Here is a 15,424-nt window from a genome sequence, read left to right on the forward strand (position 1 = left end):
GCAGTGACAGAGATTTTGCAGGTGTGCTTCTAGGCAAAGACCTGGAAAACCCTAGATGACCAGATTGATTTGATGTTCTTGAGGTCTGGTCATTTCTGTGAGTTTTTTCAGAAACGCGGTGCGGATCCAGAACTCGAAGAAACTAGGAGGTGCATGCGCTCAATACGTGCTTGTTTTTCTGTAATTACGTGGGGTTGAACAAGGAAAAGAGAAAAAGTGGAGGGTGGATTTATAATATTTTTAAATAGTATCGACAGAGTTTGTGCCTTGTGGGGGTGCAAATGTGAAAGTTTCTCTTCTTGTCTTTGAACGAATGTGTGAAAAGATGTCTATTGAGAAAAAGAAAATATTTTCCTTTCCAAATAATGTATATATTTTCCTCTTCATTTTCAGGTTTTAGTCAAATACCGAAAAACAATTTTCAGAAATTTCATATTTGTCGCGAAACAAACGTAATTTGACCCTTGATCAAGACCAAATATCAAGTTCCTACATGTAGGGACTCGTTGTCATGAGTGCATATTGTTCTTTGAAGGCATTCATATTGCCTACATTTAGCCGCAAAAGCAGATTTAGATACGGTCAAATACAAACACATCTTTCAACTTCGAGCAACTCCACAAACCACAAGAAGAGGGCCTTTCGAGTTTCATCCATCACTTTTACGAAGAAAAGTTCCCCAAACTTACATGTTTCCAACTCCAATATGACCGCCATTTTGATTATTATGTTCTCCACATGGAATAGGTACTGCCTTTAATGGAACGGCTTTCCTTAGTGTGATACCCATCCTTTCACTCATGTCCATCTCCTCCGGCTTCATGTCGTCCACCAATACCCAATCGAATGCGTGCAACAGAGACCCCAGCGCCAATGGAAGCACCCGAGACACGAGCGGCACAGCAGGGCACATCCTACGCCCTGATCCGAATGGGATGAACTGGAAATGGTGTCCCTTGTAATCTGCCGTGTTTGGCTCCATGAATCTCTCCGGCTTGAACTCCATAGGGTCTTTCCATGTCTTGGGGTCCCTTCCAATTGCCCACACATTGACTAGAACTTGGGTCTCCTTAGGGATGTAGTAGCCAAGCATCTTGCAAGAGCTCATGGCCATGTGAGGGACCAAGAACGGGAGAGGTGGGTGAAGCCTTAGGGTTTCTTTGATGACCGCCTTGAGGTAAGGGAGGCTTTCGACATCCCTTTCTTCGAGTTTCCGGTTCAGGCCAATGGTGCTTCTCAACTCGGATTGGACTTTGGCCAGGGTAAGGGGGTTGTGGAGCAGCTCGGCCATCGCCCATTCTAGGGTGCTCGTGGTGGTGTCCGTCCCCGCGGTGAACATTTCCTGTCGAAAAATCATTAGCTACACATGTAAATGTGGTAAAATGTACTCATACAACGTCAAAAAGGAGCATATATATGGTAAAGAAAGCTAAGAATATAAAATAAGTTGATGAAATTTATGTAGTTAGTAAGTAATAGTTTCATATTCAAATGCTTAAGAATTTTTTGTCAAGAGACCTTATGGGATCTCTTCTGCAAAGAGGAAAGAAGATCAACAAATATGTGCATCTTCCCTAATTAATGGGAGCCAACAAAAGAATCGGGGGTGACATGCGCAATTTTTGATGAGAGCTAATTAAATAATGTAATAATTCGTATTCATTTATATACAATTTCCGTCCTCATTTCATACGACAAAAGCTGATGCAAGGATCAAGATGCAACGCGACAGTCAACGGGCATTGGCATCTCCTAGACAAGCTTTATGTTTGTCTACTCGCTAACTGGATCTTGAGGAGATATGAGACCGCCTTATTTAAAGGGAAAAGAGACAGTTTCCCGTGAGTTGCGTATTGCATAAGTTAAGCATATCAGGCCAAGTAAATCTATCTTAAAAAACCGTAAGAGTGCACATCACGTAGTACAAGTTCCGATTCTATGATTGTCTGTGTCCACCATATCATTCATATATGGGGAAAACTACAAAAAAAAAAAAAAATCATAAATCTATTGCATTATTACCAATTCAGTTCCAAACTTTCAATTATGCTAATTTAGTCTTAAATCTTTTACATCTACGCTGATTGAGTCCATCTGGCCAATTTTGGCAAAAATAGCTGATGTGGACGCCGGCCACCTTACGCGGCTTGACTGGCGCTAATATGGACATTTTTCAATAACTTTTAGAAAAAAATTGAATTTTTAATTATTTTTTCATTTTTTTCTTTCATTTTTTGGCCGGCGAGGGCCTTCACGGTGTCGCTTATGACCGGCGAGACCACAATGGCCATGGGCGACGCCATGCTTCTTTGTTGGATGTGGGCGAGGTAGCCCTCACCGCGGCCAGCAAGGGCATTTGGCCCCTCCCCGGCCAAAAAAATAAAAAAAGAAAAAAATTAAAAATTCTAATTTTTTTTTAAAAATATATAAAAAAATCCATGTCATTGTCGGTTTCGCAGGTAGGACGGACGACGTCTGCATCAGCGAATTAAAAATTGGCACGCCACTTACGGCGAAAGATTTTACTGATATTTCTTTAGTACTTCTAACATTGCTCAAACTTTCATTATGCAATTGTGATCTCAATAAGATAAAACAAGGAAGGTCACAATAGGATCAAGGATCAACGAGACAATAAAAGCATAGTGTATAAAGCGATGGATTGGCAAAATTCATGGCCAAGCCATTGCATGTTTACCCGATTTACCGTAGCCGTGGCCACACGACCAATTGTAGCGGTAATTGGTGAGTTACAAACATGGACATCACTCACAAGTAAACTTAACTAGATGCACACGTTTGTAATCCTTCAATTTTAAGCCTCGGGGAAAGTTTCCTCTAATCAGGGACGGAAGAAAATATAGCCCTGAACCCTCATCACTGTTTTGTTAAAAAAAATTCCGTTTTGTGCGAGTCCACAAGCAAAGAGAGAGAAACTAGCTTACAAAGACGATGACATTGATGGTCCTTGAAGAAAACTTCGAAGGCTCCTCTGCACCCTCACCCCGGAACTCCAGCAGCACGTCTAAGAAGTCCTTCCTCTTATCTTCTGCAACTTCACCTTCTCTCATACTCTCCATTCTTTCTTTGATGAACAGCCCCACTATTTCGAATGCCCGCTCGACGTGGAACTGCGTATTCCTTCGTATTCCCTGTGGATCTAGCCATCTCATGATCGGTAAGAAGTCCGCCACGTTCGGCTTCCCAGCCAACTCCATCACCTTACCTGTTAGAATGGCATTTCATGTCAGATTTGCCGTATATCATGATTCGTGAATGATGTGCGAGTCGAAACAATAACATGTACCGGCATGGTAGAAAAATTTGGCCCCTCTCTTCGACTTGGGATCCAAGAGGTCTTTGGAGAACATGAGGTTGCCAATGAGATTGAAAGCCATCAAGAAGAAGAATCTCCCAACATCAATGGACTTGGTGCCGGACTCTCCGGCGTCCTCTATGAATCGCAACATCCTGTCGATGCACCGACTCCGGACGCTTTCCATGGCGTTTAAGCGCCGAGTAACGAAGAACTCGGTGGTGGAAAGGCGCCTCAACATGCGCCAGTGCGGACCATATTGAGCTGTGATCATCGAGCCCTCGTTGCTATAGTCGCCCTTCATCGCCTCGTAGATCTTTCTTCCCGCAAGGACGACGTCATGGTTCTTGAACATCTCGCACGCCACTTCGTCCGATGATATCACCACAGTACTCATGGAGCCGAGCCAAAGAGTCATTATTGGACCGTACTTACGAGCCAAGTCGGCGAACGACTTGTGCGGAGTCCAACTCAGTTGGAATATATTCCCCACCACAGGCCACCAAGGTGGCCCTGGCGGCAACTGTCCTCGCTCCTCCGAGCGACGATGGCGGCGCTCCGTGACCATTGCCCATGAAACCCAAAGCAGTAGGGCAATTATCAAACCAGCAACCCTGTAGTCCATTTGTTTAGGCTCAGATTTTTCTTTGAGCTGTACCAAGTATGGTAAACGTTCAGGGTATAGGTCTATTATATAATGACTTCATGAAGTTGGTGCAAACCCAGAGAAATTTGTCCTTTTCTTTGAGGAATCTTCCCGAGATCATGGTAACCGGATCTTGGTTATTCCGCAATTAAACTTGGATTAAATTAAGGGAGCTACTATCCTAACAGTCGACAAGTATTGTCATTATTTTTTACCTCACTATTTGTCAATTAATGAGTGCATTATGCAAAACAAGTGGCGATGGTATGTGGATATACGGTCAGAAATAACTGACAATATTGTCAGACTAACATTGAAGGATTTCCCTTAAATTAATGGACAATAATGTCGATATCATTACGACTTCCTACGAAAACTTACTCCTTGAATCATATGGGATTACAAGATCACATTCAATCTTTAAACAACTTATCGGTTAAATGTATGTCACTGAATTATAGGGAAAGTTACTAAAAAAGTTCTAAACCTATTGCAATTGTGTCAATTCAATCCTAAACTTTTTGCATTTGTACTAATTCAGTTCATTTAGCTAACCGGTGCTAAGGTGGCATCGCCGATGCTGACGTGGATTTTTTTTTAATAATATTTAATAGATTTTTTATTTCTTCTTTCTCAATTTTCCCCTTCCCCCGTTGGCCGATGCACTATGGTCGGAGCTCTTCGACCGCCGGGTAGGGTCGCAAAGCCCTCATTGGTGGCTGGGGCTAGAGCTTTGCGGCCCTCACCTGGCCTAGCCCGTGGTCGTAGCTTGCAAGACCATCGCGAGGCACGGCAGCGAGCGAGGCGGCCTTGCCCGGATTTGGACAAGCCCAACCTCGCTAGGTCCATGGGGAAGGTAGGCATGGCCTTCTACGCCACGATCGGCAATGCCCCGGCGAGGCTACGCAAGGGCCACGAAGCCCTTATTGGCCATAGCTCACCGGCCACAAGGGGGAAGGGGGAAAAATAAGAAAGAAGAAAAAAGAAAGAAAACTGTTAAATATAATTAAAATTTTGCCACGTCAACGCCGACGATGACACGTCAGCATCGGCCAGTCAAATTAATTGAATTGGCACAAATGCAAAATGTTTAAGACTGAATTGGCACAATTAGGAATAAATTAACATAATTATAATAGGTTTATGACTTTTTTGGTAATTTTCCTGTGAATCATAACTTATTACATCTAATAAATGAATATAAGTAAAAAGTTTTGTTACATTTAGCATTGCTTGTTACAGTAATGTGTAAGTTCGTCGTTCCTATTGGACACGATGAGAACAATAGCACATATAACTATTGTAACCAAACACTTTTGTGGGTGAAATTATATTATGGGTAATCTCTTATTACACACCTTGAAAAGATTAAGAAAAAGCATTTCTTAATATCCAAAAAAATCCCATACTAGTATAACTATGCCACATTCAACCTCAAGTAACTTGTGTTACAAAAACTCCCGAACTGGTACATCCATGCCACATTTATCTCAAATTGATGCACTCATGCTACATTTATCCCAAATTGATCCACTCGTGCCACATATACCTCAAGCTATTTTTATGTTACAAAGTATCTCAAAATAGTACATCCTTTCCACATTTACCCCAAATTAATGCTCATGTATCACATTTGCCCCCAAATCTCATATTTACCATAATTTCGGATAAATGTAGCCTGAATATATCAATTTGGGTAAACGTGGCACGGGTATGTCAGTTGGAGATGTTTTTTGACCTAAAAATAAATTTGAGGTAAATATGACAAGAATATATTAGTTTGGAGTTTTTTTGTAATATTAGCCGTTGATATTATGTAAAGAACATATCTTCAGATAGGAATGTCTTGCCTTTTGAATAATGATCGGTAATGTTTGGACTGTATACACTGACTGATTATATGTGAAAAACTGAAATTAGCTTTTAAAAAGAAAAAAAGGGATCATTCAATGATTCCTATGTCATATAAAAGAAAAATACTATTGCCTTAGTTAGAGTGGAATTCCTTAGAATAATTCTTGTTTTGAAAAAGTAATCCCGAAACTGTTAACATTCACGATCAATAGTTGCCAACGACGGCGTCGAAGAAGGCCACTAGGAGGCATTGCTTGCTCAGGGATGACATTGGAGAAGATCTCTAGGAAGCTGGGCTCGGCGACGACATCGGTGAGGGTCGCAGGAATTCTAGAGCGACGGCAGTGGATGGTAGTAGGCAAGACAGTAAGGCGCGGCCATGAGGGAGCGTCGGTTGCGACTCTCTCCGTCTCTTTTGACCATACTCTCTCTTTTCTCTACCATGTGTTTCTAATGTGCTCCAACTTCCTCAATTTTGAAGACCTAACGTTTATTCATAGTGGAAAGCTAGGTTTCATATTTTCTAATCCAATTTTTTTTTTTCGTCGAATATTTTCTAATCCAATTACTCGGGCTAATCTCAGCCACGTTAGAGTAATAATGGGCATGTCTCTATTTCATTCTTATGGATTAATCAAAATTAAGCTCAAAGTCTCTATGTGTCAACTTAAGCTCAGGGAAGTTATATGTGCTTAATCCAGTTTACCAAGTTTAGAAACCCTAATATTTAAGTCTATCCTCCGCCGGTCCAATTGATATGCAAATAAATGGGCCTATCAATTTATTATTAGTGCAAAATGCTCCAACTAACTCTATGCAATGTAATTAATATTTTTATTTTAGGGGCCAAGGTCGATCTCCACTTTTCTATGCAATAAGTGCTTCAATAGGTCCTCAAAATTTAGGTGTCAACAATAAAAATGCAAAAACTGTCAATGTCAGAGTCGGCCAGGACACATAGAATGGCCAAGAGCCGACCGACCTCTATGTCAAATTACCATTGTGGATGCAATGCCTAAATTGATAAATCTGCAAAAGGTTCCATTGACAAATCTTCAAAATGCATAAGAGTAAATTGACATAATTGAAAATGTTTACGACTATAGCAGCAAATTGTCAAAAGATTTGGGACCTAGTTGATACAATTCAAAGGTATGAGACTGAATTAACCGTTACATATATTAAATTATGTCTCGAGCTTAACTCCATTGAACGAATCCGATCCGTATTAAATTATCCGGTATGGAAAATTTCAAAGCCAAATACTAGATATTGTTCAAAGCCGAATCTTATGAAAATTGTCTCCGTATTGACTTCAGTCAAGATAACAACAAGAAAAAAGGATTGTGGGTTTGTTTTATACGATTATTTAGAAGATAATAAGCAGCGGCACATCTATTGGTGTTGCATTAAATCCTTCGTGACTTACATCCTGATGCCCGCGTTCTTCTTCCTCGAATTACATCCGTTGAAACTGAAGAGTGCGTTAACGAAAATCTTGAATTAAGATTTATTAATTCCTTTGTGAGATTGAGAGATTATTTCGTATGTAATTGTTAGGTTAAATCTGAGTGAATTACTGGTGTAATTGAGGGCTGAAAAGCATAGAAACTGTTTGAGTGACTCAAGTATGGTTGTAATCTCTGTTATATCATTTGATCTATGGTATAATTCTTTGTTACTCTCCCAATGGATTTAGATCACCAAACCGAATCACATAACTCTGGTGTACGATTAATTTTCTTTTTCTATCCATTTTATTATTTGATCATTTGCTTCCGTAATAATACAATATATTTACGACCTTTTGGAACATTTTTCCTCCATCCAAGCTTGACGAAATTCAAGTTTTCCCACTTTAGAGTATATTATTTTTATCAGATCACTTTAGAGTATACCAATTGTCTTCTGTTGCAATTTTGCAGTCTTTGCACTAGCAATAGCGACTAATTATATCCTTTTGTCTCTTTTAATATGGCCGAGCGAGGGCGACAAAAAATGTTGTTTCGTTGCCTTAGGTCTAAGAAAACGCAACGAAATAATATTTTGTCACTTTTGATCACAAAAAAAAAAAAAGTCAAAGGCGATGAAATCATCATTTCATCGCTTTTGGTATCCAAAATTGTTCAGTTTTCAACTCGATTTTGATGTTAATGCTCGATTTGTTTCCATAAATTCATACGGGCAACGACAAATATGAAATTCCAGGAGTCTTCTACTTCTACCTTTGTAATATAATCTAAACTTTTAAACTCATAAATAAAATAAAATTTAGGGATAAGAAATCATAGAGTAATTTTTTTTTTATAAAAAACACTAACTTAATAATCTACTAATTAATGCAAAGTGAAATTACTTTACTGTCTAGAAACATATGGAAACTTGTTAAATGTGTTAACATACGTTGTCGTGTGTAAATGTGTTCATCGTTGTACACAAGTTAAATTGTCGCGTCGTATGGAAAGTAAACATGGTAACATGCTTGCCAATAAGGTTAGTCATGTTGTAATGTTGGCATGCTTTACTAGGCATGTCGAGACAGTTTGATAGTTCATTAATGTGTCGTGTTTGAGTTAGCCAGATTCGTGTTACGCCCCTATCTTGGCACAACACGATATGACTTGCCAGCCCTAGAAATGGTAGACAAACAGGGAAAATCGAATTTGCAGGCATGGACCCACGTAGGTATTTGTTTTCAAGCAAAAACTCATAGAAAGCTCTCTCTTTTTTTTTTCACATTTGTAAAATAATGATCAAAAGCTGTCTTAAACATTGAAAAAAAAAAAAAACTCAGTAAACCCTAGGCGAGTTGAGAAAATCCGACAATGACCTTATGTAGTAAAGAAGTTCGAAAAAAAATAACAACGGCCTAAAACAATTGGTATAATAGACATAAATGTAGAAAAGTGTCTCAAAACAAGCCTTGCCTATACGCTTTATAAGTGACCGTAGGAGGCAACCCTCTCCAACCCCCATTAATGTGATTAGTTTTCTGTTTCCATATTAGGCCGCGTATGTCCTAGGAAGGGTTGGATTTCCTCATCTGTCCTCTATCCATGCACCCTACTTATCCACATATTCTCATATGGAAGAAAAAATTACAAAAATCCTAAATATATTATAGTTGTGCCAATTCAGTCGTAAACTTTTTTTTTAATCAATTCAGTCCTAAACCTTTTGCATTTATACCAATTCAATCCTAAATCTTTTGCGTTTGTGCCAATGTAGTCCTTCCAGCCAATTTTTGCAGGAAATCGCTAACTTGGCGTGACCGATATTGACACGACCAATTTTTAATAATTTTTTTTCTTTTTCTATTTTTTTCTCTTCTTCTTCCTCCTCAAGCTGTATGTTGGGTTGATGAACATATACTGAATTGCAATAGTACCTCAGGCACGCATGCAAGAACATTTCTTATTAGATACGGTTGTACCTTTAGCTAGGTCAGCCTTGTCTAGTGTAGTGACCCATCTCAATCTTTTGGTTCGAGGGAGCAACAACTAATGGGTCATCGTCGTCCAACTCGTAGTGGATGGATTTCAGACGCGAGCCCCTCCCAAGACCTATTACCAAAATCGCGACAAAGAGGTTCTATTAAAAATGAGGGTCGATTCCTTTTCATGGTGGAGGCCAGACCAATGAGTGACATGTGAATAGTGTGCATGTCAACAGAGTAGCCACCAATCATTTTTTGGAGAGTATGATTGGAAATCCAATCGAGCGGTTGGGAGAGTCCGTTTGATTTTACGAAAATCGAGAAATGAGTTCGGGGGACTTAGTTACGTCGAGATTGTCATCGACGCCCTTTCGGTTCCTAAATTGAGTGATTTCCTAAATTAAGAATTCATGCAGATATGTTGGAAGGTGAGGTAGGCTCTAATGATCTAAAGGATGTCATGCATATGTGAATTTTCTAACCTATCAACCACATCCAATAATAGAAAGTGCGCAGATCAAGGAATCAATAACTTACGGATAAAATGCATCAAATCATCAAACAATAGGGTTGTATGTCATGCCTAGTATAGCCCTAGAGACTTTGAGAATAGCTCAATTAAGTTCGGGGGTGGTTTGGAAAAAAATCGAGACGAAATGTCCAGAGGAGTAAAACGGTCATTTGGGAAGGCTTGATAATCCAAAATCAACAAATTTGGATTGGCCTGTTGAATGTGGCATTTTCCCATTTTTTTTTTGTGATTTTTTGGAAATTTTTTGAATTTTCCTATTTTTTCTATTTTTTTGGAAATTTTATTGATTTTTTATTTTTTAAATTATTTTTATGAGTTTTTTAAATATTTTTCGGACCAGGTTGACCGGACCCATGCAAACCGGACGCCCGACTCGGACCCTAAGGGTCTTGGTCTGGTCTACAAAACGGTGACGTTTTTAATTTTCTGTTTATTTTCTATTTTTTAATTTCAAAAATTGGTTTTATTATACAAAAATGATTTTTAATTCAAAAAATTTTCTAGATCGCTACATGTGGCCTAATTCCAATCGTCCGGTCTGTGTTTTATTTTTTATTTTCGAAAACTATTCAGAAAATACACCCGGTTGTCATGGACACCACGTGTCATGCTACGTGGCGCCACGTTAGCGCCACCTCAACCGTTAACCAAGTCAACCTTGGTTGACTTGTAATCATCTTCTTTGCGAAGACAACAAATGGACGGTTGAGAGATTCTCGACATCGATCGACGGTAAATCTCAACCAAATGATGTGAAATTGGTCTCATTCAACTCGTCTCGACGTACAATTTAACATATCTAAAATCTAGCCAAAGTTATCAACTAGAACAACGTGAATTGAGCTCACACGTAACGCATAAAATGGCGATTCAACCAAGCAATACATAGCATAACTATTGAATTAACTCACATAATAGCATCACATGAAGTTCGGGAGACTTACCTGAAGCTCTAATCGAGATCTAGATCGCCAGATTTTGCTGGTCAAGTCTCGATAAATTTGGCCATGGTGGAGGTTTCGACTCGAAGGCTTCATACAAAATCAATGTAGAACAATAGTGTGAATATGCTTAGTATAGTTCGGAGATGAAAACGCCTCAAAAAATTGAAAGAATGATCGCCGGGGAAGTGAGTAGCCATGCGAGCACGGTGAGGAGGTCGCGTTTTTGACTTATCGATTTTGAAGGAGTTGAGCTGCCGGAGTAGGTTCGATCGCCTCCCGGAGTTGTAACGGAGCTTCCCGAGGTAATCCGAAGTCTCGATTTGCTTTGGATCAAGCTCATCGATGTCCCGCAATCAAAGCTCAAAGCTCCGATGACGACGATCACCGAGAGCTTCTCTCTCCTCTATTTCCTTCTCTCTCTAGTCTGTTTTTGCTTGCGAACAAAATGAGCCTCTTCCCCGAGACAAAAAGGCGTTAGTTTGGTACTTATCCCATTTGAATCCAATTTGACATGTAGGGGGGCCCGGAGGGGTGGGGGAATCGACCTAGTTTCGCATGTGATCTCACGTTCGAAGTGGTCTAAATGGTGCTGGAAATAGTTGGGATTTCGTCCAGCTCCTTCAATGTCTCCATTGAGCACCAATTACCTTGAATTGGTTTAGTTTGCATTTGGGTTGACTTTTCGAGTTGCCTAGGCATTGATCGAGTTCATCATTGTAGCTTTGGCGACCCCAGGCAATAAAACCTGGCATGATTGGAGTGGAAGTGTGAGGCTACAAGGCCCACCCCATGAAGTTACCGATCGTGGCCGGAAGGCCTCCAATTTTAGTGTCAAATTTCTGCTTCTCATGGGTATTTGAACTTGCGCGCGAAGGGGAAACTAGGGGAGAAGATCCCCCGAGTCACCGGGTCGGATCCGATCCGACCCGGTGAACCCGGTCGGCCTAAAATGGTTAAATTGACCCCTAGGATTTCAAAATTAGTCAAATTAAATCACAAATTTGGATTCAGCAGCAAGAATTCTACGAGAAATGTGACTTTTATTAAAAAAAAATACGCTTTGAATTATATAAAAGCCCCAAATTCTCATTTTAACCCGAGAATGAGAATTGAGAGATTTAGACCCTTAATGGAAAATCGGTCCAAGCTACCCTCACCAATTGATTCTAGAGGTTGAAAACTATAGGGTAGTAGTCCTACTTTTGAATGGTGATCCCTAGATTTTGATTAATTGCATCTTAATTGAAACCCGGGGACTAAACTGAAAAATATTTGTGCATTTAATTCCTTTTCGTCCAAATTGGCCAATCCGCTAAATTTTTGGGCCAAAAAAGAATGTGAGGGACTTGAGGCAAATGTCACAACTTGTAAAAAGTGAAAAAGAAAATTTAAATGACTTAAAATGTATTTTTCAAGTATTTTCCTATTTTGAAAAAAATTAAAAAATGTGAAAAATATGAAAAATTATTTTTGTTAAAAAAATAGTTCCATGGCTTCGTCAAGGTTCCCAAAGTTGATTTTGTAAGTATTTCACTTTTTATGGATATTTTTACAAAGTTTTTAAAAATAAACTAAATAAAAATCAAGTGTCAACATCTGACCATTGCAATCTTTGGGCAAGGAATGGCAAGGCTCGATTTGGCCCCAATCCGGCAAGGTCGTTAGTCAAGGTCGCTTCTCACCCAAATCGCGCGGGGCATGACCTTGCCTGGCCATGGGGAGGTCGTGCCTCATTGTACCTCGCCTCACCTCACCGTCACCGGGCGAGAAAAGGCGAGGCGCAACCTCGCCATGGCTAGGTGATGCTGGGAGTAAGCGTAGAGACGTAGGTGGTAACACAAGTGAGGAACTAAGGGATAGGATACTCGCCACCCGTAGGAATCCACCTAAGGGATAAGAGTATAAACAAGAATTCTGTCTTGTTAACAAGCCAAAGGCTCAAATTAATTCATCAATCAAAACAGGCCTCCTTTCTCATCCATCATAGCATCCTTATATATGCGAGCATGGAACAACCCTCCAACCTTGAGTAATGAGATTCATTGATGAAATAAAAAATTCTTAGGAAAGACAAAAGACTCATGGAAAATAGAAAACATAATAAATTCCTAGGAACTAGAACTTTGACTCTTTAGGGAAGACAAATCACAATTAATAAAGACTCTGGAAATCTAAACGTCATTCAACTACTATTGAAAATATAAGAAGTTATTAATGGCCTTCGCCGAATGTGAACAGTTTGAAGTTATAGATGAATGAACTTTGATATCGGTAAGATTGGTTGATCGATAAGAAGCCGATCGGTAACCTCACAATCGATGAGAAGCATTCATTGCATCGGCAACTCTTTGACATCTTTAAGGAATGCTTCGGCATCTGATGCTTCTGCTGCGTGAAAATTCGTCTCTGAGTTTCCTTCGTCTTCTTCTTCATGGTAAGGAGAAAGATTCGCAACATTGAATGTTGCAGAAACAACATACTCACCAGGGAGTTAGATCTTATATGCATTGCCACCGATCCTCCGTAGCACTTTGAAAGGTCCATCGGCTTTGGGCTTTAATTTTCCATGACAACCTCGAGGAAATCGTTCCTTCCAAAGATGAATCATTCAGTGATAGGAGCAATGATGGTGCTGAAATGCTTGATAAATTGACGATAAAATGATGCCAAACCATGGAAACTCTGAATATCATGTATTGATGTTAGCACCGACCAACTTAAGATCGCCTCCACCTTGCTTGGATCCATCTTGATTCCCTCTTCGGAGACAACATAGCCTAAGAAAATAAGGCTATCGGTAAAGAAGTGACACTTTTTTAGGTTGGCATACAATTTGTGCTCCCGCAGAACTACGAAAACTTGGCGAAGATGCTCCATGGCGAAGATGCTCCAAGTGTTGCTTTTGAGTCGAACTATAGACAAGAATGTCATCAAAATATACAACAATAAAGCTGCTAATAAATGGTTTAAAAATTTGACTCATGAGGCGCATAAATGTACTAGGAGCATTAGAGAGGCCGAAAGGTATAACCATCCATTCATAGATGCCATCTCTAGTTTTGAAAGCGGTTTTCCATTCGGCTTTGGCTCTCATTTGGATTTGATGATATCAACTCCGAAGATCAATTTTGAAGAAGATAGTAGCACCATGGAGTTGATCAAGAAGATAATCAAGCCGAGGAATAGGAAAGCGGTACTTGATGGTCATTTTTGTTTACCACTTTACTATCAATGCACATATACCACAAACCATCCTTCTTTTGTACAAGAAGGGCAGGGTCAGCACGGGGACTCATGCTTTCCCTCACCATACCTTTAGCCATGAGCTCATCGACTTGCCGTTGTAGCTCTTCATGCTCCTTCGGGCTCATTCGGTAAGCTGCTTTGTTAGGAATAACGGCTTCCGAAACCAAATCAATACAATGCTGGATATCTCTAATAGGTGGAAGACTATGTGGAATTTCTTTCAGAACAATAGCCGAAAACTCTCGAAGAAGAGGTTCTACATAAGTAGGAAAATTATAATGTTCTTCATTCTCCTCTAACACCACAAAAGCACACACCTCCATGGAATCTTCCAAAACTTTATCGACTTCAGATTAGAGAGCAAATTATTTCCCTCCGCAATATATGGTTTAGGAATACTCTCCATTTTGGAAGGATCCAAGATGATCTTGACTCCATCTTTCTTGAAAGCATAAGTATTTTTGTACCCATCATGCTTTTTCTATCAAATTGCCAAGTCCTCCCGAGAAGCAAATGGCAAGCATCCATGAGACGACGTCACACCACACTTCATCAGTATATTTTTTTCCAATGGAAAATTGGACGAGACATAATTTATCGACTCGTACCTCATTTACTTTGCAAAGCCAAGAAAGCTTGCATGATTGTGGGCGTTTCTCCGTCTTGAGGTGCAATTTGTCCACCATCGTTGTTGCCACAACATTTTCACAGCTTCCTCCATCGATGATAACATTACATACCTTTCCATGAGAGGTGCATCGAGTGTGAAAAAATGTTGTTATGAAGCCACGCACCGTCTCCGTCGGGAATAGCATTCAAGATCTGACGAATGATTAGAGACTCTCCTTGGTCTCCATAGATAATTTCATCTCCCTCCTCCAATTCTTCATTGGAACTATGTGAGTCTTCATGATTGTTTTCTTCAAATTCTTCTTCCGCTAGAGAGACAATCTTATGATTTGGACAATTGAAGGCAATATGTCCAAACCCTTGGCATTTGAAACATTTGATAGAATTGGAGAGATTGGAACTCGATGCTCCACTATTCTTTGACATGGATTTTGAAGCGATAGCTTTCGCTTTAGGAAGAGAAGAACTCTCCCCTTTGGAATGGCTTTCTTTATTCCGATATCGCGAACTAGCACGAGCCTCTTTAAGTTATCGTTCAATCTTAACAGCAAGTTGACAAACATCATTATAAGTCCAATAAGGATGAGTTGGACAACATTACCAATTTTTGATCGAAGTCCTCCAAGGTACCAAGCAATCATTTGCTCCTCGGACTCGAAAACGTCATAAAGCATCATAAGATGATCAAATTCCGCGGTATATTCCTCCACGAATGGCATCTTTTGCTTCAAATTGTGGAACTGGAGGAAAGCATTTTACCGATAGTTCATTGGTAAGAACTACTTCAATTCTTTTTGCATATTCTTTCACGTGACGATAC

At 39.8% G+C, this 15,424-nt stretch overlaps 1 protein-coding gene across 1 annotated transcript; it reads right to left on the bottom strand.

Moving 5' to 3' along the window:
• Positions 1-506: 506 nt before the first annotated feature.
• Positions 507-4,036, bottom strand: LOC115743571 (iridoid oxidase). The gene is made up of 3 exons (XM_030678412.2): positions 3,308-4,036; positions 2,946-3,226; positions 507-1,342 (listed from the first exon to the last, which is right to left on the bottom strand). The coding sequence occupies exons 1-3, from the start codon at positions 3,939-3,941 to the stop codon at positions 686-688; spliced, it is 1,572 nt and encodes a 523-aa protein (XP_030534272.1). The 5' UTR covers positions 3,942-4,036; the 3' UTR covers positions 507-685.
• Positions 4,037-15,424: the final 11,388 nt, after the last annotated feature.

Source organism: Rhodamnia argentea, chromosome 7, assembly GCF_020921035.1.
Source record: "Rhodamnia argentea isolate NSW1041297 chromosome 7, ASM2092103v1, whole genome shotgun sequence".
Lineage (NCBI taxonomy): Eukaryota > Viridiplantae > Streptophyta > Magnoliopsida > Myrtales > Myrtaceae > Rhodamnia > Rhodamnia argentea.